Raw genomic sequence first — 26,386 nt, forward strand, 5'->3', positions numbered from 1 at the left:
CAGATTTGACATAAAAACCGTAACGTTCATGCTGGGATTCTGCTGTACATTGCCCTTTAGTTACCATTCATACAGCTGTGCGAGCTGGGAATTGAGAGTGCCCTCACACTCATAGCATCAGTACAAGCTGTTTTTCAGAGCTTGCCTCTATCTGTTGGAGGGAACAGTCTCACAGAAGGGATCTGCACGCCATGAGGGAGGGCACTTGGAAGTGGGTTTCCTTGTAGACGTGAGCACAAAGGGGCTTCATGGGCATGTGAGAAGAGGCTGCCATCCAATCTGGACCTGGACTGGGGCAGGGCTTGGGGGGGCGATATGAGCTTAGAAGTGGTTTTATTTGAGTCAAAGTTCATAATTTCAGAGTTTTTAAACTTTTAAGTAAATGGAAGACAGAGGCTTTGGGGGCTTGCATCCCAACAGTCAGGAGCTACCCCCCACCCCAGGATTTTCTTCCTTGCCTTCTCCAGCTGCATGCATTCTTGGCATGAGAAGACCACTTCCTTCTTTTTCCTTATTCTTTTGTTTTATTTGTAAGATAGGGTCTTGCTGTACCCAGGTTGATGTCCAGCTTGCCATCCTCTGCCTCTGTCTTAGAGTGACAATATTAAGGGTGTACCACCACATCAGGCTACCAGAGGTTTTCTGCCACCCACCAAATCTTTTTTCAGTGGGGAGCCATTGGCCTTGTCAAGGATCATTTCTGAACACAAGGAACAAGAGAGAGACATGGGTCTGGAAGGTCAAGGTTGGGCTGGATTCATGACAAGCACTTAGTTCATTTGAATCATCCTGGATACCAGGAGGAGGGAGGGATCTGTAAGTGTTAGGGAATGAATGTTAGCAGTCAGAGCTGCCCCTTGGGGACCCACCTAGGTCATCTAATGTAAAATCCCCTTTAAGAAAAAGGATCCTCCCCTTCTCTCCTCTGTTCCTACCTCTTGCCATGAGGTAGTGCTCAACTCCTCTCTTCCTTTCTTTTTTTCTCTTCTTCCATCTCTTCCTTCTCTGTCCCCCCAATAAAACTTTCCATGTGGATGCTGTGTCCGCATGGATGAGTAACTTTCCTCTGTGGCCCCCTTGGCCGCCACCCACATGGCGTATCTCCCTCACCCGCCATGGGGCACCTTGGCTCAAACCTGCCAAGGCCTCTGGAGCCCGGGTTTACAAAAGTAAGTATACACCGGTTGTGGTGGCTCACGCTGTAGGGTTTGCAGAAGGAGGTGGAGGCAGGAGGATCACAAGTTCGAGGCCAGCCTGGGCTACACATTGAAAAAGAAAAAAGTAGGTATATATAGAGACCCTAGAAAGACTGGCCCAAGCTAATTCCAGGGGACACACCCATGGGGGCTCAGATTACATCTCCTATCCCTACCCACTGCTACCTATGGAAGGATAGGGAGGCAAAGACACTCCCCAGAGGACCCTGGAATCCTCCAGTAAGTCCTGAAAGCCTGTGTGTGGCGGCTACCTGGAGCCCAATTGGTGAGAAGCTGCCTCAGGACGGAACCAGAGAGTGGATGGGATGAAGGCCACACAGCCTCATACAGAGTCCATTCTATGGTAAAAACAGAAGTCGTTTGTTTTTGAAGCACAAACAGAAAAAAAGCTGCATCACCTTGAAATCTTAATATTTAGAAATCATAATCACACCCCACCTGATGACAGATGGCTCTAAAAAAATGTCACTCACTAAAAACGAAAATCACACACCTCAAAGAGGAACCCATGCCCTCAAACTAGTAGAATAATTAGGACCAGTGGGATTTGATCACACTGTATACACCTGACTATAATGCACCAACTATTTATGTTTATGAGAGTGCTTAAAAAACAAAATCATAGATGTGTGGTGGCGGCGGCGCACGCCTTTAATCCCAGCATTTGGGAGGCAGAGGCAGGTGGATCTCTGTGAGTTCAAGGCCAGTCTGGTCTGCAGAGCAAGTTCCAGAACAGCCAGGACTACACAGAGAAACCACGTTTCATAAAACCCAAAAACCAAATCAGACTTCTAAATAACGAACAAATTGGCCCATAGGAAAAGGTTATAAACAACAATTAAAAAAAAGCTTTGGAAAATCGAAACTTGTAGACCATGGCCTTCATATTAAGACTCTGTCCATTACAAAGGTGAATACATCCTTAAGAAGCAAAGAGCATGCTATGCTTGCAGCCTGCTTATCGCTGATGAGAAACTGGTGAGTGTTTACAGTAGGAACACATGCGTGTTCACACTGAAATCATGTGTGTCCATGAGTAGTGTGTGACCACAGTAAAGTGGCAGGTAAATAAGTTTAATAAACTCCCCGTTTTGAGGCCCAGGAGGAATAGAACTCAAGCTGTTTCTCCGCTTGGACACAGCATCTTTCCCCTGCTGTCTGCACCTTGGTGCGATGCCCACTTGATTTGCATTTAACCTAGTTATCTCGTGTTTGCATGCTTCGCAAACTGGATTACGGAACCAAATTGCCTATTACAATGTCCCATTATGTGACACAGTTACATAGGAACACCATGAGGTGAGAGGATTGCACCAGTATTGGGGAGCACTGATTGCATCATGCTTGCAAAGAGCAGAAACCAAGGCAAGGGCCCTACCCTAGGTGACAGGCTTTGGGGCTCTTTCTCCAATGTAAATACTGTTCACTATTCCAAGAAAAGCTATTCACTGCTATTTATCCTGCAAAATTACAACCATAGGTCTTTTTGAAAGTTAGCACCCAAACAACCCCATTCCCTAAACATAAAGTCCCACCCTTCCTCACAAGCACTTCTAAAGGAAATAGAGAGTTATGGTGATGTCCCAGGATCCCAAGGGGTCCACATGATGTAAAGCACAGTGACTTTTCAAGTCTCCGAGACATGCACAGTACATTCTCCAGGTCTTGCTCACGCCAGTACCCCACACAAGCAAATGATGCACAAACTTTACTGGCTCAGCTTTTCCTCAAGTCCCCAACCTCAACAGAAGCACACAGGCAGGAGCATGTGTTCCTGTGTGCAAACGCACACACACATTCACACACACATTCATACACAGAGACACAGACACACACACACACTCACACACATACAGACAGTCATACACAGACATACAAACATTCACACACAGAGACACAGACACACACAGACAGACACAGAGACAGATATACACAGACACACACACAGACACAGACAGATATACACAGGCACACACACACTCACACACTTACAGACAGACAGTTATACACAGACACACAAACATTGACACACAGAGACACAGACACACACAAACAGACACAGAGACAGATATACACAGACACACACACACACACACACAGATATACACAGACACACACACACTCACACTTACAGACAGACAGTTATACACAGACACACAAACATTCACACACAGACACACACACACAGACACAGACACAGACACAGAGACACAGACACACACACACACACACACACACACACACAGACACACACACACACACACAGAGTCTGTGCCTTCATGAGTCTTTAATCAGAAAGGAGGGGAAGATCATTTTGGATAAGGACCCTGACCTGTTTTCTCACTGAGATGGAAGGTGGCCTCACTGTGTCCTGGGCTTCTGTCTGTTTCATGCAGTACAGGGATGGAAGGAAAAGGCTGCCCAGGAACAGGGTGCAGCAGCCACCTCCCAGGTAGGGTGAGGTCATGAAGCCTCCCAAGTGGGCACATGGGGAGTGAATGTGAATAAAGAGGAGATTAGTTAAGGCTGAGATGAAAGAATCTGCAGATGAACTCGTCAGCTTACAAAACAAAAGCCACAATGTTCCGATCATTATCATTCCACCTGCTCAGGCAGCCAGGATTTCCCGGTGCCCACGCGCCCCTATTATTGAGCAAGAGGCTTGTCACATAATGACAGCCTCTTCCTTATGCTGGAGTAAAGCACACCTTCTGGCCTCCTGGAGCTTTGTGATGTTACAATAGCAGGTAATTAACAAAACTTTCCCCTGCTAGTGAAAAGAAAAAAATAGAAGGTAATTATGATAAAAAGATTGTATTGAATCAATTTATTTAGTTTTCTTGCACATATAGAGAATTTAAAAGTAACTGTATTCATAAATGCAGTTAAAGGGTGAAATCTTTATATTAATAATTATTTCTATGTATAGAATGGAGAGCAATAATCTAACCAATGTCTATAAAGTGGAAATATTTGATTTATAATGCAACTGATATTTTATATTTTCTTGAAGCTAATAGGGGCTGTCTTTTTCCCCCCTTAATTCCCAAGAAATCAAAGATAACATTAGACAATGAGAGAAAATTAAATATTGTGGCTGAGAAAATAATGGATAATAAGGAAATCTAAGTCCACAAAGCTCTCTCACACTTTAACAGAAAGATTTTCAGTTCCTGAGAAAGAAGCAAATTTGACCCCTGGAAAAGACCTTCAGGGTGGGAACTGTGCTGGGAAAGGCTAGGAAATTTATCTCTGTTGCTCTCTGCTCAGCCATTTAATATTGCTCACATCTCAATAGACTTGTAAACGCCTCGAAACAGAGCCTCACCCCAGAAAGCCTTCTGACGTAGGTGACTGTTCTGTCTTCAATGCTGGCTGGACAGGAGAAGTCCCAGAATGCTCTTGGACATTAGTATACTTCCTGCAAGTGGTAGGGGGTGGTCTGCCCCAGAGAGGCAAGTCACCTGGGCCACTTGGCATTTGACCTCCAAGACTGAGTGAGAAGCAATGCCTGGTGGGATGGGCGTGGTTCTTGCGAAGTCCAGGAGGTCAAGCAGGGGGCCACTGGGATGAGTCACAGAAGGCACATCAAAGGGAGACTTCTGTTCTATTTGCAGGTTTAGAGGGGAGCCTTAAAATGGAAAGGGCAAGTAAATATGGCGCAAGAAGTGTGACAACCGAGAAATGCTGGAGCAGGTGGTAACGAGCGGGGGCAGCCGGGCGGGGGCAGCCAGGCGGCCACCAGCCCCCCAGGGCCAGAGAGGAAGAAACAACAGATTGGACAAAACAATAAAAAGGGAGAAAAGAAATATGGAGGTAGGGAGAGTGAATTGGAAAATAAGAACGCAAGGAAAAGGATATTGTGACTGGAAAGTTTCTCCAGTCCCACCTGGTCCTGTGGTCCCGGTCCCGTAGCCGCTTATAAAATAATCACTCAGAGGCTTATATTAATCACAAACTGTATGGCCTATGGCAGGCTTCTTGCTAGCTAGCTCTTAGAGTTTAACTAAACCCATAACTATTAATCTATGTATTGCCACATGCTTTACCTACATCCCATTACATGTTGTTCCCAGGATGGCAGTCTGGCGTCTCTCTCCAGACTCTGCCTTTCTCTTTCCTGTCTCTTTCCTTGAATTTCCAGCCTGCCCCTAAGCTGCCTTGCCATAGGCCAAAGCAGCTTATTTATTAACCAATGGTAATAACATATATTCACAGGGTACAGAAAGACATCCACCAGCAGGATATCATGTCTCCATTTTGTTGTTTGTTTTGTTTTTTGAGACAGGGTTTCTCTGTGTAGTTTTAGTGCCTGTCTTGGATCTCGCTCTGTAGACCAGGCTGACCTTGAACTCACAGAGATCTGCCTGACTCTGCCTCCTGAGTGCTGGGATTAGAGATATGCGTCACCACCTGGCTTCATGTCTCCTTTTTTGAAAGAAAATTTGTTGTATGTGTATGAGTGTTGTGTCTGCATGTATGTCTGTGCACCCTGTGCATGTCTGATGCCCATGGAGGCCAGTAGAGGGTGTTGGATTCCCGGAACTGGAGTTGTGAGCTGATGTGGGGGTCTCTAGAAGAGCAGCCAGTGTTCTTAATCATCTCTCCAGCCCAGGGATGTGTGGAGGAGTTGAAGATTCAAGAGAGAAAAATATCAGGAAGTGTCTGGATGAGGTGAGCCTGGCAAAGAGGCCAAAATGAACTCAGGAAAGAGAAGGAGGCAGAGCCCACAGCCAGAACCCCACAGCAGGAGTATGGCATCAGCCTTCACTAAAACAACTAGCGGGAAAGGCTTTGCAGTTCACCTGCATACCCCAGTCACCAGTCAATGCTACGGGAGGTTGGGGTGGGCAGTGGCCAGCTGGAGAGCTTGTTTTTGTTTTATTCTATGTTCTGCTGTCTGCAGAGAATCACTGCCAGAAGACTGAAAGAAGGTTCTACCCCGAAGGTAAGCTGGGCAGGTGATGCACAATGCTCCTTTCAGCTCTGGGCTTCTGGGTTCCAGGTGTGCGGCTGGTATCCATGCATTTGAAAACGCTCACGGGATCCTCAATGAGACTACTGTCCAAAGTATACATTGACTATTTCCCATCCAAATAATGCCACCCTTTAAAATAATCTTGATAAACAAACCATGGCTTGTCTTGTTCAAATCACTGTACCAAGTAAGGAAAACACACAAAAGAAAGTCAGACTCATAGGAACGAAGACATAGACCTTTAGACTTAAGTTTGTGAACTCCTACATCATCAGTCACCCTCCCTGTGGCTTTGAATTGCCGTGAGGGACAATGATGGACTTCAGCAGTACTTTAAAGACCGTCTCCAAAGAAATGCACTGAAAAGATTCTGAGCAATGCAACATCCCCAGAACACATGCCTAGGCTTTTTAGTGGCTTCATTGAAGGTGAAACCCTCTGGAGGTGTTTGATTATGTAAAAAAATTCAGTCACTGATTCTATTCTCAAGGCTCTTCAGCAACTACTTATGTGTGTGGGGGAGTGGGCAGGGGTGAGGGAGGTTAGGGAAGCCCTTCTTATTTTAAATCTGTTCTCAAGGGAGGAGAGAAGGAGAGGGGAGCTTCCCTCCTACCTACCTCCCAGGTACTGGGCGCTCTCCATCAGTGAAAGAAGAAAGAGCAGTTTGTAGGAAGGGCAAAGGGCAGGCACCTGCCTCTCACAGAGAGGTCTGCCCAACGGAGAACCAGTCAGCTGGAAGAAACCCTCCCACTTTGAAGAGGCATCACGAGTTGAGAAAGAAAAAGGAAAAGGTTCTATCAATGTAAAGCTGTAGCTGGACAAGATGACATATGCCTATAATCTCAGCACCTGAGGAAAGGGAAGGAGGTCAGGCTGTGAGCTCAAGGCCATCCTGGGCTACCCAGCAAGATCCTGTCTCAAAAAAATAATTATAAAAACAACACAATAAGCTGAAAACAAGCAGTGGTTGCTCTGTGTTCTCGCTGTAAGGCATCAGGACAATCAGAATTTGAGGCCTTAGGGCAGAATGAGGGATTAGAAAATCCTCACCCCAGAACACATGAAGGCCGGGAACTCTCCTGTGAGCCTGACTCAGGGCACTTTTAGTAGAGCTAGACTCAGAGGCTAAGAGAACAGTGTAAGCTTTGGAGCTCAGGCCTTGCCCTGGTTACTAGCCTACTCATGACCAGGAGTGCTCCCTTTTCCTAAAAGTGGCCTGCTTCCTCTCCTGTTAAAATTGAAAAACAAAATCTAGTTCTATTTGGGAGAAAATAGGAAAATGGGTCAAGTACTTAACAAAGTGTCTTGTTGGGTGTATGCACCGTGCCACAGGCTGGTGTGGCCTGCTTTGTCCAAGTCTCTGGGTCTGAACATTTTCACTTGACCCCACTGCATCATCCATAATTTTATCTAAGCAAGCTGGATATACCACACACCCGTGTATTATGGGGTCTGATTTCTCAATAAGTCGTTGCTAGATAGTTCTTCAAAGGAATGCTTCAGAAAGCAGTGTCTTCTCTGTGTCCTTGCTCCTCTAACCTTCTACACTCTTATTGCATTGACTCACAAATGCATGCTCTCTTAGACATGCACACAGGACCACAAGGTCAAACTTGTGTGGGTTCATAAACTGCTTTTCTCTTTCTGAAACCTATGGCAGACTGTTTCTCTTCCTGTCATCGATTATAGATGTGTTTGCTTGTTTTTAATCAAATAAAGCATACATTGTGGTGATACATTGTGTACCCTAATAAACTTGCCTGAGGCTCAGAGGACAGAGTCAGCATTTAGATTAGATATACAGGTCAGGCAGTGGTGGCACACACCTTTAATCCCAGCACTCGAGAGCTCATGCCTTATCTTGGGAAGCACACACACCTTTAATCCCAGGAAGTAAGATGGCGGAACAGAAAAAGGTATATAAGGTGTGAGGAAACAGGAACTCTCTCTCTTTAGGCTGAGGATTTTATAGAGGTAAGAACTAGTGGCTGGCTGTTCTGCTTCTCTGATCTTTCAGCTTTCACCTTCATATCTTGCTCTGGGTTTTTTTATTAAAAGACCATCTAAGATTCGAACAACAATATATAGTTCCTTGTGTCACAGATACAGGGCCTCAACATCTCTGAGTGTCTTTTTCATAGTTAATGTAGCATGTAACCACCTAGGTTTATTCACCTAAGCATGTATAACTCATATGCTTACATGAATGAAGCCAGATGTATAACTATATTGTAAATTCTCCCAGCAACTCCTTTTTCTTTTTTGGTGAGACTACAAAATTTTTTTTCAATAGTGACAGGCCTGATGAATTTGAAGACTATGACATGTCTAGTTATCTTGGTCACTGTTCCATGGCCGTGAAGAGACACCATGACCACGGCAACTCCTTTACATATATATAAAATTTATTTATTTTTGTTTTATTTGCATTGATGTTTTGCCTGCATGTATGTGTGCGGGTGTCAGATCTTGGAGTGACAGACAGTTGTGAGCTGCCATGTGAGTGCTGGGAATTGAACCTGGGTCCTCTGGACAAGCAGCCAGTGCTCTTAACTGCTGAGCCATCTCTCCAGCTCCTAAAGCAAGTCTTATGAAGGAAAACATTTCACTGGAGCTGGTTTACAGTTTCAGAGGTTTAGTCCATTGCTGTCATGGCAGGGAGCATGATGACATGCAGGCAGACATGTTGTCGAAGAAGTAGCTGAGAGTTCTACATCCACATCTGTGGGCAGCAGGAAGAGAATGAGCCGCTGGGCTGTCTTGGGCATTTGAGACCCCAACGCCCACCCCCAGTGACACACCCACTCCAACAAGGCCACACCTCCTAATCCTTTCAAACAGTTCCACTCCCTGGTGACTGAGCATTCTAATATCTGAGCTTATGGGGGCCGTTCTTACTCAACCACCATACTAGTTTTATGTCAACTTGACACAAGCTGGAGTCATTTAGGAAGAAGGACTCTTAGTGGAGAAAATGTTTCCATAAGATTGGCCTGTAGAGGGCTAGAGAGATGGTTCAATGGTTTAGAGCACTGGCTGCCCTTTCAGAAGTTCTGAGTGCAATTCCCAGAACCCATGTGGTGGCTCACAACTGTCTGTAACTGTAGTCCCATGGGATCTAAAGTGCTCTTCTGATGTGCAGAAAAACACCCATATACATGAAATGATTAATTAAAGCTGAGTGTGGTGGCATGTGCTTTTAATCCTAGCGCTCGGGAGACAGAGGCAGGCTGATGTCTGTGAGTTCAAGGCCAGCCTGGTCTATATTCCAGGGTAGCCAGAGCTATATAGTGAAACCTTGTATCGGGGTGATGGGGGAGGGTGGCCCGTAGGCAAGTCTGTAGTACATTTTCTAGTGACTGATGTAGGAGGACCCATTCCATTTTGCGTGGTGCCGCTTCTGGGCTGGTGGTCCTGGGTTCTATCAGAAAGCAGGCTGAGCAGGCCATGAGGAACAAGCCAGCAAGCAGCACTCCTCCATGGCCTCTGCATCAGCTTCTGTCTCCAGGTCCCTGCCCTGTCTTAGTTCCTGCCCTGACTTCCCTCAGTGATGGACAGTGATGTGAAACTATAAGGTGTAAAAACCCCTTTCTTCCCCAAGATGCTTTTGGTTATGGTTTTGACCACAGTAATAGTGACCTAACTCCAGCACCCGGGTACAACTTCTATATGGTATCTGCCCTTCTGCAAAGAAAGGGAGCCTGTTGTTGAGACCAACTGGCCAATTTCTGTGTTGTAGATGTGACTACTGCATGGATAAACTCCATTAAAGACGAAGATTTCAGAGTTGGCTTCACCTCAGATGTTCGTGTCTGATTCACAGACATCTGTGTCTCCCCGAGAAGTACATTTTTTTATTACAACCAGAACTGTCCCACAGAGCGACAAGCCAGCTCCTGGGGTAGGGAACTCCCTGTGAAGCCGAGCAGAGCCACCTCTCAGGATCGCAGGGAAGGCACTCCCAAGTGAGGAGGCAGAGATATCACGAGATTTGAGGACTCTTCATTTCGGATGAAAGTAGCCTTTGATAGTACGTGGCTGCTGAGAAAAGACACAGTGGGAGTCATTTCCCAGCAAGCTGAAGAAGCAAGCTGTGGGTGCGTCTAACGTGGGAGCTGGTAGGAGACGTGCTTGCTCTTCTGCCTCAGCGCCAAGCACTGAGCCACAGGGCTCAGGCCATGTGGTCAAGCGGATGACTGCACAAATCTGAGCAGCTCGTGGACCTGTTTAGACAAAAAGAGGCTGCTGTCCCCACGGCATCTAGAATCATCATCAAAGCCAGTTCTGCACTCCGATGTACGTCTGTCATCTTCCAGTCCTCCCAGTCTTGCTGTGTCCTGGTCCTGCTGGCCGCGGGCCTGGGATATGGCGTCTTTCTTGACCTCTATCTTCTCTGCCTCCTGCTAAGTGTACCAAGAAACCCCAGGTCTCCAGGTACGAAGTTTAGCACCCAGGTCAGGGGCACAGCTTGGGGGAATGTGCAGCTGGCTGCCCAGCACAGCGTCGCAGGACAGTGTGTGCGCTCTTAGGCTGGGCACTTGGTGCAGCCCGTGACGGCCGCACTGTAACCACAGAGGAAGTTAGTGCAGGAAGTGTCCCAGCTGTTGCTTATTAGCATTAGAACGAAATTACACAAAGCAAATTGTTAGCAGACATATTGCCATAATCTTTAACTGGTGGCAATAAATAAGAGTGATTCTCTTTCAAGTAAATACTAGATTTCCAAAAACCCAGCTTCCAATTGTCCATGAAGGAATCATGTCGGATGAGGCTAAGCCTTGGCGGGAAGGACATTGAGGGGGCTGAGGCTCCAGCATCCATGCCCTGGAGTCGGGCTGCTGGACAGCTGCTGTTAACCTGGCACTATGGAAGCAGGCATGTTTGTGCCTCTGGACATCTGACCATCTGCTGGGTTTCCCTCAGGGGTTTTCAGTCTGGTCCTCTCATGAAATGAGAGTAAAGTCACTTTGCCACACAGAAGGGAAGCAGGGAAGCAGAGCTGGGGCTCAGCTCAGTGTGTTCATGTCAAAAAAAAGAAAAAAAAGCAGTGTTGTTTTGTTTGTTTGTTGTTTTTTTTTTTTTTGTCTCCCCTCTTCTGTCACAATTAAAAAAGAAAAAAGCTACTCCTTCACAGCCCATGTCTTTATCTGTGGTTTAAACAATGTGAGCCCAGCCCCACCCTGAGCACACATCCCATAGCTTATGCGTAGGAACACCTCTCTGTTCCTCAGGAAGAGATCAAAAAGCCCGTCAAGACTTTCTGATGATGATCATGTTCAAATAGAACACTGGTTGTTTCCAATTTTCTTCAAAGAGTCAACAAAACCCTCCTAAAAGAATCTAAAAAACTTAAAAAAAATTTAAACAGTTTTAATGTTAAGAAGTATTCTGTGACAGCACAGAGCTATGAAAATAGGTTACAGCCATGTCATGGGCCAGGGCTGTCAGAACAACTGCTCTGGAATTGTTTTCCTATGAAACATATGCTTTTGCATGTTCTGGTGCTTCTGAAACTCTCAGCCCAGTACCTCTTCCCAAGTTACTGATTTTGAACATGGTTTTGGAGGAGTTCCCAGCCCCTTTATTTCTACTGAAAGGGAAAAACTATTGACAAGCCTGTTGAAGAGAAATGGAAGGTCTATGTCCTCCTTGCTAGACAAGACTGGGCCCCTTAGGCAGCAGCTCTCTGCCTGGAGCTCCCCAGGGTGCCCTTTCCTTGGGCATCCAGGTCCCTAGGTTTGGCATGTCAAGTCAGCCACGTGAGAGGAACAAGTCCAGAAGCCAGAATTGTTCTGGTCATCTAGCTGTCCACAGGCCAGGCCCCATGACAGGAGAAGGAAATACATTCTAGTAACAGCAGTGGGATTAAACTGGCTTTGTCTCCACGATACAAAGCTGGAAAGATACCTAAGAACATGCTTTACTCCCAAGCACTTTCTTCAGTTTTCCAACTCCAGTATCAGGAGATACATACATACATACATACATACATACATACATACATACATACACACACATACACACATACATACACACACACACACACATACATACATACATACATACACACACACACACACACACACACCACATCTTTTATCTAAAATCTTCACAAAGGGAATAATGTGTTTCATAAAACATTTAAAATGCTTTAGGCAACAGAATTATCTCTTGATTTTTTCCCCAAGTGTTTAACAGACAAATGTAATTGGAAATGTTTGGAGCATGAGCACTCTTTAATTTGGAATTATGCAAAATTTGATCATTATTTACTACAACCTGAGCGAAGCTATGCAGATGGAGTAGCGAATGTGTTATCTGTCAACTGTGAGTTCAAGTCCTTCTCATCTGGACCAGAGTAACCCCTACGGCCTGACCTTCCAGGTCTGTTTAGAGGAAATGGCCTGGCGTGTTTTACATTTGAGAAGCTATTTAGCTGCCCTGTTTGACAAGGTTTTTGAGAGGGATGAAAATTAATTATAATTGCAGCATTGCTACAATGATTTGGTCAGATAATTAGATTCCATGCAAAAACAGGCAAGAAGAATTGGTTCCACTGGTTATTCTGTGGCATGGCAGTCTTCATGCCAAGAAAAATGAAATTGCTTCTCAGTTTCTTAATTTTTAAAAATTTTGGCCAAACCTTAAATGTCTGGGATTCTGCAATCAAGCTGATTTAAGGCTTTGTGTGAAATAAGACTGAACCTGACTGAGAGTCCTCATCGTGTGGGACACAGATCCAGGCCCTCCACAGACTTGAACCAGGTCCTAGCTCTCCTTCAAAAACTCCTTGAGTTTTCTATGAACTGTCTGACGCTCTTTGAGACAAGGCTTGAACTCAGAGCGGCGGCAAGCACCTAGCTCTGACAAGCTTTTGCAAGGCAGAGTCTGCTCACTGCTTTTAACTTCTTAAAGATCCTCCCCAAGTTCTGATTCAAGGTCATTTTGTCTTATGCTAAAAATAACAGACATCCAGCTCATCTGAAACTGATCAAGTTCCATTTGGTGGGCAGTTTTGGGACAGTCTTCCCCTTCTCTGCCATATTTCAAGTCCAACCACTGTTGTACACGTAACAAGATCCTGTGTGTGTCAAGCCACACTTTCTCAAACATTTTGATGTCCCCTGTAGCAAACCATGGAATATTTCCTGTGGACTTTGCCTAAATTCTAGCTAATCTGTACAGTAGGTAGCTCCATCCAAGAAGCTACCCCTATATTGTTCTGGAGCAGGACATCTGGCTGAGAGCTGAGGGGTCAACACCCCTTCGGCTCCACATGCCAGCTGAGACCTTGCTCAGGCTGCAACCTAAGTGGAGACGCCCTTGCTAATTCACGCTGTGGCCATGGGAAACCCTGTGTTACTTTTGATCCTCACCCTCCCCAGGCGCGCGCGCCCTTAAGGAAAAAGATGTGCCCAGGAGTTCTCTATTCTTTATAAACAGAGGAAAAGAAAGAGCTTGACAAAGGACAGCAGAAAGAGGTCACCCTTCTGCCCAGTAAACTGTGGCTCCGTCCCTCACTGGACACAGCTGCAAAGAGCAGAAAATCAATTTTTTTCTTATTACTTCACAGTGAAAAGTGAAAACCTATTTGTAAATTGAATTAAACCCAATAAAACACATCTGTGTATTTGTCGAAGACTAGAAAAATTAGCCACAGAATGTGGCCACATAACTCAAAATCAGCACTCTCTCATTTCACACTTTGTTGAGACAGTTTTTCTTCTCTTCTTTTTCTTCAAGAAACACACATTGATAAATGTCACCAAGATTCTTCAGCACGCCAGCATCTCAGCCCTCAGCAAGAGTCTGGGAGGGAAGGGACTCCAAATCTTTGTTCAGGCAGACAGTTGTGTCCAAATTCTTCCCTTCCCAGTCAGTCAATATTGAATTTGGAACCCCCAGATCACAATTTCTTCTCAAGTGGCAGTCTGAGATGCTGACCATGGAATCCCCCATCCCCGTCCAGGCCAGATCTTGCTCATAGAAGTCCTAACCCAGCATTGAGTCCTGAATGAGCAGACCACGACTGTCAGCATCCTGAATTCTCATTAGCGGTGTAGTCTGCCCTCTGGTGGAGCAATGAAGGACTGCAGGAGCTAGAGCTAGGAAACATCCTTTCCTCACTGTTCTTTGAGCGAGCAAAAATTTAAGTTTTCAGATAGTGCAAGGTGAGGCAAGTCATCCTCAGGAGAAAGTCACCCCAGAGCTGACTCCAGTGAGGCTCAGGCTGATAGGTCCCCAGAACAGGGAGGGGCTGCTCCTGCAGTGGGCAACCCCACACCACCTCTAGGGACGAGGTCCTTCTCAACTTTGAAAGCCCCTTCCAGGGCTCTCCTCCAGAGGCAGTGTTCGGTTATCCACTCTTTCATGACGCAAATAGCACCCATAAAGAGTGACCAGCATGTGAGGAACATTAACTGTAATAGGCCTTCTGTGATTTTTCTGACAAATCGATGAACACAGTCGAGCCTCTGGAAGGGGCCATTTGGAATGTTAGAAACGGGAAAGATGCACAGTTTGTAAAAAGACAAAGTCTTTGTGGCTGTCACTTCTAAGAAGACAGTCTACTTGTGATGCTGGCTGGGTGCTGGTCAGGCAGAAGATGATCTTGAGGTCTGGGGCTTCGTTTCCAACTCTCCCAGCTTCAGAACTTGGCTTGCTTCAGCTTGTCAATGTGGTAGCAGAGTTTCAGTGCGGGTCCCAGCTTCAGTCCCAGGTACTTCATGATCATGTCACTCCTGAGCAACAGCAAGGCATTGCCGTCAATCTCCTGGTGGGAAGGGATTGGGAAGAGAAAACTCAGGAGACAGAACAACCAGACGGCAGCTCCGGTCAAGGTGAGCTAACCGGCAGTCTAAGGGCGGGTGGGTCGATTCGAGAGAGAGCATGTGCTGTGGTTCTGGGAGTTCTTCCTCCCTGAAGTCGTTCACCTTGTACCTTTCAGATTCCCGACCTTTCCTGACTGAAGGGCTCAGAAAGAATTTCACCCACATTCCTGCTAGGCCATGTATGAAATTTGTCATTCAACTAAACCCATCCACAGACCAGTCAGCCCGAGGGGACTCCTGGCTTTAAAGAGGACTATGAAGCTGGGAAAGGCAAGCAGATTGCCCCTAAAATAAGACTGTATCCCTGAAAACACCTGGATCTTAGCCTATGGAGACCCTGGCCAGGCTCCTGCCTGACCCATAGAATTATATAAAGACAAGCACTGTCCATTGTCTTAAGGCCTTGGATTTGTAAAATTTGCTCTATCAGCAATCCAGAATTAATATAGTGAGCTGAGCAAGTAACTTAATAATTCTTATCTTTCTCCCTACTTATCATCTCCCTACTTATATATTTCAGAAGTAATGATTATAACATTTACATGAAGGCTATATGAGTGAGGCCTCATGTAACATATTTATGTGTATTTTCTCATTTAACCCTCTAAGCCAGTGGTTCTCAACCTTTGGGGTCGATTGACCCTTTCACAGGAGTTACCTAAGACCACTGGAAAACACAGATATTTACATTATGATTCATAACAGTAGCAAAATTACAGTTATGAGTTAGCAATGAAATGATTTTATGGTTGGGTTCACAACTGTATTAAAGGGTCACAGCAGTAGGAAGGTTGAGAACCACTGTTCTAAACAGTTTGCCTGGCATAGTGCAGGTGTGCTGTAAATGACTGTTGGATGCATACAGGTTGGGTGGGTGGATGGATGGATGGGTGGATGGGTGGATGGATGGATGGATGGATGGATGGATGGATGGATGGATGGATGGGTGGATGGATGGATGGGTGGATGGATGGATGGATGGATGGGTGGGTGGGTGGATGGATGGATGGATGGATGGGTGGATGGATGGATGGGTGGATGGATGGATGGATGGATGGATGGATGGATGGATGGATGGGTGGATGGATGGATGGATGGGTGGATGGATGGATGGATGGGTGGGTGGATGGATGGATGGATGGATGGGTGGGTGGATGGATGGATGGATGGATGGATGGGTGGATGGATGGATGGGTGGGTGGATGGATGGATGGATGGGTGGATGGATGGATGGATGGATGGATGGGTGGGTGGATGGATGGATGGATGGATGGGTGGATGGATGGGTGGGTGGATGGGTGGATGGGTGGATAGGTGTGCAGAAAAGCAGTCAAGGCCCAAGAGTGAGAACAGAAGAGAAAAATATGACTGTAAAACACAAAACTGTTGGTTGCTCTGCTCTGACAGGCCTACGGTTGCCTCCATCTCTCTCGTCTCTGGGTCACTCAAGACTGACAGATAGGGCTTAGTCTAGATCACAAGCATTTGGGGGATCCTGAACTCCTCTCTCACTCCGTGCACCCCAATCCCTGGCCCTCCCTCCACACCCACTCTTTCCATACATGCTTTCTGAAGAGTTCCACATGAGGCCCCAGAGCCTGAGGGTCAGCGTCCTTCACAAACCGAACCACATCTTCCACGGTCCAGGTCGAAGGGTTTCGGCTGCTCAGTCGCCTCATGTCCGGCACCTCTGGGGAGGGGCTGGAGGCTGGAAGGGAGCAAACAGAGGAGAAACCATGAGCCAGTGGAGCTCAGCACCCTCCTGGTGCTGACTACTGGGGATATCCCCTCCTGGCTGGCCTGGGAGGAGTCCTCGGTGCGCTGAAGTCCACGGTATGGCCAAGCAACTCTGTGGCTGGTGAATTCTGAGCAGCTGCTCAGTGAGGAACAAGGACATAGAAAGGCAGAAGCTGCTCTGTGCCATGCTGTCCAGGAAAGAGAGTTTGGGGGAACTTTTGTCTTCAACAAACAGAAGTTCTGGTGCAGCTGAAATTTTCCAGAGCCTCTGTTTGTGGCCCAGGGTCTGCTACAGCCAGCTCTTGGTGACTGGGGCTGTTAAGCTAAGTGGTAGTACAATGGGCCTCTGCAGGCCATGGGGCCAAGTGATACTGGGCCCTCTCTGGGTCCCCTGGAGATAGCAGCTGTGGCAGAACTGAGGTGGTTTGGGCATTCACTTTTGGACTTTGCAGAGTGGCTAATTGGCCACTTTACCTCCAGAAGCTCTGGGAGGGTCCATCTGTACTTGCTCTCCGAGGAAGATAGTGTTTCCTCGCTGTTTGTCCTTTGTCCCCAGTACTGGGTTCTTCTGAGTCCTTAGGAGGGTGTCTCTCCCGCTGGCCCTTCTCCCTGCCATCCCTGCTGAATCTGGGAAACTCATGCTGATATGGTATGGCTAATCTGTATTGTCTGCATGACTGGATTTAGAATCACCCAGGAGACACACCCTGAATGTGAGTGGCACCACCCAGAGGCTGGGCTCTCAGACTGAATGGGGGAGTGGTGGAGAAAGCCGGTGTGCTGGCTAGTTTTATGTGAACTTGATACATGCTAGAGTCCTTCTGGAAGAAGGAAACTCAATTGAGAAAACATTCCCACCAGACTGGCTGTAGACAAGCCTGATGATTGATGGGGGAGGACCCAGCTGGCTCACTGTGGGCAGTGCCACCTCTGGGCTGGTGGTCCTGGGTACAATAAGAAAGCAGGCCAAGCAAGCCAGTAGGCAGCGCTCCTCCACGGCCTCTGTATCAGTTCCTTTCTCCAGGCTCCTGCCTTGAGTCCTCGCCATGATTGTCCTGGATGATGGACTACAAGGTGTGAGATGAATTCAACCCTTTCCTCCCCAGCTTCTTTTGGTCACGGTGTTTTATCACAGCAATAGAATCTCTAGCTGAGACAGCCAGGTACATGCCAGCATTCTCCTTTCTCAGCGCCACAGTCCCACCTCAAGCAACTTCTGCTTCCACACCCTGGTCACGTGGGGCTGTAACCCCAAGCTGAGCTGACCTAGGCCCCCTGTCCCCTCAGTTGCTTCTTGTTAAGTATTTGTTCACAGGAATGAGAAAAGTACAAAATATACCTGTCCCCTGAGACGATTCCCAAGGGTCTCCTTGTTTCTGCTCTTTTCTGTCTAGCATATGACTGCCACTGTCTCAGGCTGTCCCTGAGACCAAGATTTGTCTGTATAAATCTGCCACTCAAGGTCCCCCTGAATCCTCTTGCCTATGCACTATATCTCCAAGTCCATAGGGGTATTGTGATTCCATAGTCCCTTCCCTTCCCTTCTTAGATGCAGAGGAAGAACTTTGGGCTGGGGGATCTAGGGTCAAATCCTGGAGCTTCCCTTGCTTGTGACTAAACCACAATTTATCTTGGATCAGGGCTGGTTATGGTACTGAAGTGGGCAAGAACTGGGCCTTCTGGTCAACCTACCACAGGTGTTCCACAGAGAGAAGGAGGCTCCCTCTACATCCATCTGGGCACACTGATTATGGCCCATTTTCCTATTGCTTTCCTGTTTGCTCTCCTCCTTCCCACTGATATCCCATCAACCATCAAAGCCTAGGGATTAGGAACTGGGGAGATGAATCAGTGGGTAGTACATTTGTCATTACAAGCATGAGAACCCGAGTTTGAATCCCCAAGACTGATATAAAAAGAAGATGCATAGCAGGGATGTTGCAGCCCCAGGACTTCTAAGAGAAGCTAAGAGGAGGGGTCAGAAGAGTCCCTGGAAGCCTGTGAGCCAGCCAGCCTAGTATACAGAGCAGGAAAGCAGCAAGGAGAGCCTGGCTTGAACAAGGTGGAAAGGCAAGGATCCAACACCCAAGATTGTCTCTGAACCTCCATATGAGTATGATGGCACACACAGAGTGCCACCCCCACACAAATGGACATGTACATGACATAGTCACATGTTGCATACACATACAGACAAATAAAATTACACACACACACACACACACACACACACACACACACACACACACATATATATATATATATATATATATATATAGAGAGAGAGAGAGAGAGAGAGAGACCATGAAGACAAGAGGCTGCTAGCCCAGGGACCATCAGACCCCTTTGTGAACACCACGGCCACATCCTTTGCAGTGCCATCACTCACATACTTTTCTGTAGCCTTTAGATTTTTATCCCCGAGAATCCTCAATGTTCATTTCACAGTCATGAACCAAACACTTTCTTCCCTGGCTTGGTCTTGGGAGAAGTGTTTGGTGAACAATACAACCCCAATCCCCTCATTATGGGGGTCATATATTACACTGACCCCTCCACAGCTGTGCAGACAATAAATATACTCAAAGTGTGGCTTTGACAGCCGTGAAATGGATCAATATGTTTTGCAGAAACATGCTAGCTTTGTGTGAGTGATCCTTGCCACTACTTCAAGGCTAGAAAAAGGCCAAGACTCTGAACACACAGCAGCTTCCCTACAGGAGAATTCTAGGAGCTGAGAAGCTGAGCTGTGCCCTTCTCTACGTCTTAAGAGGAAACGGTTTTCTTCCATGCTCCCCCCCCAACCCCCCCCAACCCCCCACCCCCCCCACCCCCCGCTTTGCTGTCTGAGAAGTGCCCAGTGCTCCTGCCCTGAGAGAAGCAAGCTATCACATTTCTGAATCTGTGCTGGGTGAGAACTGGGTTTACTTTGCAATTTTTTCCCTGACCTTTCCTTGTTGGCCCTGGAAGGGTCCCATAAAGTGATTTGCCACCAAGCATCTTGCTAAGGAACTGATAATGCTCCCAGAGCCTTCCAACACCGGTGTGCACTAGAGAAAGATGATTTTGACTCCACTTAAAGACGTCTGCACTCAACATGGGGCCGAAGACTCACAGAGATCACATCTGTCCCCAGGGCCCGCCCACGGAAGCATGGCTGCTAATCAGGGTGGTGATAGATGTCCTGACTACAAAGGCGGGAAGTCTTTAGTCCAAGAATGATTCTGGAGCCATGAGAGCAGAGGTCAAATCTAATTTCCTATACTTGGCAGGAAGGAGGGGAAGTCTAGCCACTGATAAGATCCCGTGCAGGGTCCTGCAATCCTTTGAGTAAGGTCAGGAGCAGTAGTGCTATCTGCAGCAGGGCAGAGGCTCCTGGTTTGTCTTGGAGGGGGATGCTCTCAGTGAGGGCTGTAGAGAGCAGACTCAAGACACCGAGGCAAGGGTTCTCAAGGCTTGGGACTCGGTGCCAGCTGTGAGCATTTTTCCCTTTTTCAGGACGGTGGGAGAGCAGCCAGGCTGTCTGAGGGGTCTTTTAGTCATCCAAGACAGGACAGCAGGTAGCCTAAATCACACCTCAGGAGCTCCTCCTCATCCAGAGCACAGAAACTCACTCTGGAGAAGGAAAACGGAACTGCCAGCAGCAGGCTTGCATTCACAGGGAAAAACTGACATGCCACCACACCCTGCTCCAGCCTCTGGGAAGGTGTCAGGAAGACAGACAGATGTGTCCAGTCCAACACAGCCAAAGCGGGCAGATGGGACGGGTGTACAGTCAGCCATGATGGGCTGAAGGGACAGAGCTCCTGTCTGGAGAACACATGCAAAGCAGTTGCCATCCACTCTGTTCTCCAGCGTGGGGAAAGCTGTGCTTGATCATGCTGCTCCCCATGGGCCGTGGAGATGTGGAAAGTGAGACCCAGTGGTGAATGGGCACACAATTCAATGTTTTTTTTTTAATGTATTTGTTTTTATTTTATGTGCATTGGTGTTCTGCCTGTATGCATACCTGTGTGAGGGTATCAGATCTTGTAGTTACAGACAGTTGTTAGCTGCCATGTGGGTGCTGGGAATTGAACTCATGACCTCTGGAAGCATGAACAGTCAGTGTTCTTAACCGCTGAGCCATCTCTCCAGTCCCCAGTCTTGTTGCTCCTGCAGCCAAATTCATGGTTAGCGGGAAAACAGCCCAGCAGCAGACCAGTGCTGGGAAGCACTCCTTCGGCCTCTTCCACAGCACAGGTACTTGTACCACATCTGCAGAGCTCTTTCTGTCTATGCGTTCCCACGAGCGCACACATAATTGGCTTTTGCTCATTCATAATTCAGGGGAAACTTTAGCAAACAGTGTGGGAGAGTGAAACAAGTGAGCGATGAGCCAGGATGAGCCGGGAGCCAGGACCCCCTGCCTCCCACAGCTGCGCACGCCTCTGCGCTTCTCCAGAGGACAGGAGAGGTGTGTGGCAGGATCTCCGTGTTCCCTCCATCCCCAAGCCCTGCCTGACCCAGTGGACCACAGGCTGCTGACACAGACACCTCTGAAGGCCTCAGGTGTGTGTCCAAGGCTATGGAGAGTGGGGTGCCCAGGCTAGCCCACAATCTGTGCAGAATTGGGTAGTTTGAAACCGTGTTGCTTCATGTTCTTTCCAGTTTGTAAGATACTCTGAGGTGACAGAGACCAGAGAGAAGGAGTCTGCATAAGTCCTTCCTTAGATTTTAATCAGGCTTTTCTATTAACCCTTGAAGATAAGATGAGCGGCCAACAGGACAGAAGATGTCTCTGGAGACCAGCAGGCCAGGCTGGGCAGTGTTCCTTCTTAGGCAGCGGCTGACACTGTGAGCCTCCTTGCCCTTGCCTCTGCCAGGAGCCTCTGGACACCTCCCCTTCAAAGGGATCAAATGTCACTTATCATTTCAGTGGGGTCCATCTCACCTCAGGGGAGCCTTTCCTGACTCCCAAGGTGAGGAGGTCCAGCAACACCCCTTCCAATACAGTGACAGCAACCCTCCACATCCAATACTGTGATAGCAGCCCTCCACATCCAATACTGTGACAGCAACCTGCTGTGGATATCGCTCTGAATAAATAAAATGCTGTTTGGCCAGTGGCTAGGCAGGAAGTATAGGCAGGACAAGAGAAAAGAGAATTCTGGGAAGTGGAAGGCTGGTCGAGAGACACTGCCAGCCGCTGCCATGAGAAGCAACATGTAAAGACACCAGTAAGCCACAAGCCATGTGGCAAAGTATAGACTAACAGAAATGGTTTAATTTAAGATAGAAGTAGATAACAAGAAGCCTGTCATGGCCATACAGTTTGTAAACAATATAAGTTTCTGTGTGTTTACTTGGTTGGTTCTGAAAGTCTATGGGCATGGTGGGTGAGAGAGATTTGTCCTGACTGTGGGCCAGGCAGGAAAACTCTAACTGCAAATGGTGCCCAACGTGGGGCAAGAGTTTCCACCTAAAACCTGAGAAAAAAGATTCTAAAACGAAGCTAAAAACAGCTTCCTAGTTGTCTCTCTCAAGTTAGCGGCAGCCTGCCAGTTTGAGCTACTATGGCGGGTTCCTGGCGTGTGCGTCTGACCTGCAGTGTGGCGGGAATGAGGAATCTACAAGCGGCACTTTACTCTGCTGCATGGTGGATTTAGCCTTTGCTGGTTTGAAAGAAAGAAAGAAAGAAAGAAAGAAAGAAAGAAAGAAAGAAAGAAAGAAAGAAAGAAAGAAAGAAAGAAAGAAAGAAAGAAAAAGTTTCTGGGCTATGCGCTGCTTTGATAGAACTGCTTCTGAGAGTTGATGGTACACATGGCTCCAGACCCAGAGCTGGCGGGAAACTGTACCACCGCCATTCTCAGACCTGAGAAGAGTCCCTGCCTAGGTGCTCAGTGGACATCTGCTGACCAGAACGCCCCAGTCCCTTAGTTACCTACCATCTTGGGCAGCGAGGATCAATAGGATAGGTTGCAAGGTCAGAATTAGCCTCAAAGTTAGTTGGGATTCTTCTACGCCATCCCACAAATATTCAGTAGATCCAGCCCCTAAATCCCCCCACCAACCAGTCCAACCCTGCTCAGAAATACGTGGTTTATAATCGCTATAAGCAAAGCCCCATCTGCCTGTCAGGACGCCAAACCATCCAGTGTGATTTCCCACATCATCACAGCCTAACTCTTCCCTCTCCACCACAGTGAGGACGCCCTTTCTTGCCTCTGCAGATGCCAGGCCTCACATGAGGCAATTCATCCTCATTCTTTTACTAGCAGAATTATCTCTGTCCCTCAGCGACACCACATCCCATGAAAGCCAACTCCATCCCACAGGAAACATCTGAGCTGTAAGGACAGTGTCGGATTTATTTTGCTTCTGATCCTACATCTTGGAGCTGCCTGCGGTTGGGAATTCTATTGCACGTTCAGGAAGCTTTTGTTATCTGAAACCTCTTTACCGCCCTTTATAGCTCTGGCTGATTGTATCTGGGAGGAGAGGCAGGAGCTCCCAAATATTCACCTGAGCAGCAGCTTCAACCCCAGGGAAACCACATCCCATGCAGCACCTTGGTGCTGGCAGAGGCTTGGCAGCCCAGGCACCAGCTCCAGGGACAGCAGGAGGATGGGCTAAGGCTTAACAAGGGAGGGAAAGGCAGCTGAGAACTGGTCACGTCATCACCCCCTCCCCTCCTGCCTGCAGCCTGGTCCAGCTTCCCAGACTCTGCGGTTTTAAACCATTGTGATTAGTAGCTAGGGAGAAAATCCATTTCTAGGTTTCTTGCAGGGTTTATGAGGTGGGTCAAACCCACTGAAAGAGAAACAGTTTCTGGATGCCAACGGATTTCAGCTGGGATGTAATTTCAGAGGAACATCACGCAGTACTCTGGGAGAGAAAAGGCTTTAACAGAGAGGAGAGAGCGAAGGACCCGCAGCAGGGGTGCAGGCTGGCTGGTGGTGAAGATGGGTTAGAAGCTAAGGCGTTCCCTCTTGCTGGTATTGTGCCGCTAGCTCGGCATGCTCAACCAGCATGGTTTCTAATCACTGGTAGCTAGGCAGGTTTGTTTCAAACAGAGCAGTTGTGGAGAGGCCCTGGATAAAGAGTCACAGTGGGGCTGGATTCCCGTCAGCCTCTTCTCCATCCCCTTCCACTCGGAAAAGGACCCCGAGGAACAGTGTAAGCAAAGATCCTGGAGTGGTTTGGATAGACCCAAACTTTGGGGTCACCCATGTCAGTTTGGTTCAACAACTGACAGACCTCTTGATCTGTGTTCCCTGGACATGTATATGGTAACACATCTTAGAAGCAATACATTAGAGCATGATAAATCATAAGGAACAGCAGAAAGTGATCCCTGGCTGATGCTCGCTAAACGAACATTTAACACAGGCTTCCTTTTGCTTGGACTGCCAGGGATTCAAATACAAATAAGACCCTTACAAAATGGAGGGCGTGGTCCCCCTACTGTGTGGCAGGACAGAGTAATACTTAGGGAATAAAGTACCAGGGGAAGAAAAATGGAGAATACCAACATTCTTACTAAGGAAGTGTTGTTCAGATTGCGAGTGGCCTGCACACCATCTCTTCCCCCATCTCTTTATAGCAGGGTCCCTGATTTCTACCTGGAATTAAAGCCACACTTCCCAGTTTCCTTTGCGGCTGTTGGCCACGTGACTCAATTCTAGAAAATGGGATGCAGCAGGAATGGAAGGTTCTTTCAGAGACGCAAGGCACAGCCTTCTGTCCCCTTTCCTCTCACCTACGCCCCTCGCCCCTCGTGCTCTGCTGAGACCGCATGGCTGAGCAGCTCGCTCCTGGGTTCCATTTCCCCTTCAGTACTCTGCAGAGGCTCCGAAAATGGAATCCTGACCCTGAAAAGTCCCTGCAGCTATAAAGAGTGAATCACTTTATTTTTCTGCCTTTTACAGCCACCTCTACCTCAAGGGGTCCCTGCTGATCTTTCCATCTTTGGCCAGCAGAGGCCCATCTGGGGCTTGCTCATCTGGGATGGGTGAAGCCATTTGAGGGAAATGTGTAGGGGGCCTTGAATTGTACAAAACAGCTCACGTGTATGACTCATGGCAGGCACAGGAGGAGGGAGCCATACCTAGAGATGTGGCTTGTCTAAGGGCACACACAGCCAGCCCAGTGGGTGATGATGGAGGAGCTAGCTGAAGATCCCCTGGGAGCCTCTTCAGCAGTTCCAGCTGTGGAGATAGTCTGTGGCCTGTGAGGGATGTACTCATGGATCTACGGTATTAGTGGTTATTAACTGCTTACTGTGGCCATGGGCCTTCTGCTAAAGCTACATGTGAACATATTTAACCTTCCTCATGATTCTATGAGGGAAGGTGGCTGGTACTTCCACTTCAATTTTTCCCCTCAGGTAGGGAAACAAGCACAGAGAAACTAGACTGGAGTAGGGCCATACAGTTAGAGAACAGCAAATCCAGAATTCCAGGCTGCTTCATCCACAAATTATCCATTCTGCTCTGTGGCTTCTAATCCACTAATGAAATACCAAAGCTGGAAAACGACTTTGTGAAGCATGGGTGTCCAGTCCTTTGAAATGGCAATATGATGTCCTATGATATACGTTATACTAAATTCATTGCTACGCTGGTTACAGGCTGCAGATTGGACCCACCTGTTGTGAAGCATCTGTCAGAATGGCCTCCACGTAGTTCCTTAGAGCATGTTTCATGTATTACCTTTCTCTGGTGAGGGAGACAGGAGGACCTAGTGACCATCACTGAGATACTTTTGTCTTTTCTGCTTCCTCCAGTGAGCTTGGGTCACAGATGAATTGATCACCCATTATGCAAAAGACACTCTTTGCCCACATCTGCTGCTGTTTTCTTCTGGGCACAGAGCTGGGCTCCTTCCTAGGTAAGTGGGATCTAATGATCTTGAGTGGGATCCATGCTCATCCCTTCCAGGGCATCGTGTGTATCATCCCCACTCCCGTCCATTAGATGCAGGGTGGCCAGAGAGACAGGCATGGTGGAGACACAAGATAAACAGAGGGAACATCTCACCAGACTCTTGAACTAAGCTGTCAATGGCATTTGAGTGAGTGGACTAATTATTCCTAATCTAATGTGTCATCAAAAAGTTGAGATTGGCTGCCTGTAAGAATGACAAAAATTCAAGGGACTTGTGGAAAGTTCCGTTTTCCCAGAAGTGTCTTGTTCAAATCACTGCAATATAATCCTGCCCGCCCCAAGCTGTGTCTCCAAGGCAAGGGTGGAGGCCATGAAGCCACTAGGAAGCTAGAGAATGTGTTACATTACCACATCTGTCTCCTTCGACATCACTCCTCTTGGGGCTGGAGGCTGGAAACCTCAGTCCAGGTGTCGATGGACCTCCTAAGGGCACAGGGTTGCTACGGGAACCACTGGTGGTAGCCGGAGGGCCTCCCCCAAGATGGCTGTCTCCAGAGTTGAGCCTCTTGTAGTACTGTGAGGAGGAGTGGGTCAAGGGGCCTCTGTGGCCAAACGCAGCTGAGGAGGTGTCCATGCTGTAGCGGTTCATGCCTGCAGGGTTTGCCAGGCACTCTTCAGCAGTGGCTGCCTGGGCTAAAAAGTAAGGGACACAGGGAAAGACATGAGAGAGCAGTCCAGGGGGCTACCCAAGCCTCA

The 26,386-nt window shown here is 47.6% G+C and overlaps 1 protein-coding gene across 1 annotated transcript in view; it reads right to left on the reverse strand.

The window, feature by feature from the left end:
• Positions 1–12,324: 12,324 nt before the first annotated feature.
• Positions 12,325–26,386, reverse strand: part of Scml4 (Scm polycomb group protein like 4) — a 115,166-nt gene continuing 101,104 nt past the window's right edge. The window contains exons 6-8 of the mRNA XM_036168981.1: positions 26,039–26,323; positions 16,589–16,734; positions 12,325–14,968 (exon numbers count right to left, since the gene is read on the reverse strand). Of these exons, the coding sequence (XP_036024874.1) occupies positions 14,843–14,968; positions 16,589–16,734; positions 26,039–26,323 (557 nt within the window). The 3' untranslated portion in view covers positions 12,325–14,842. The remainder of the gene's footprint in view (positions 14,969–16,588; positions 16,735–26,038; positions 26,324–26,386) is intronic.

The sequence above is a fragment of the Onychomys torridus genome, chromosome 19, assembly GCF_903995425.1.
Source record: "Onychomys torridus chromosome 19, mOncTor1.1, whole genome shotgun sequence".
Taxonomy (NCBI): domain Eukaryota; kingdom Metazoa; phylum Chordata; class Mammalia; order Rodentia; family Cricetidae; genus Onychomys; species Onychomys torridus.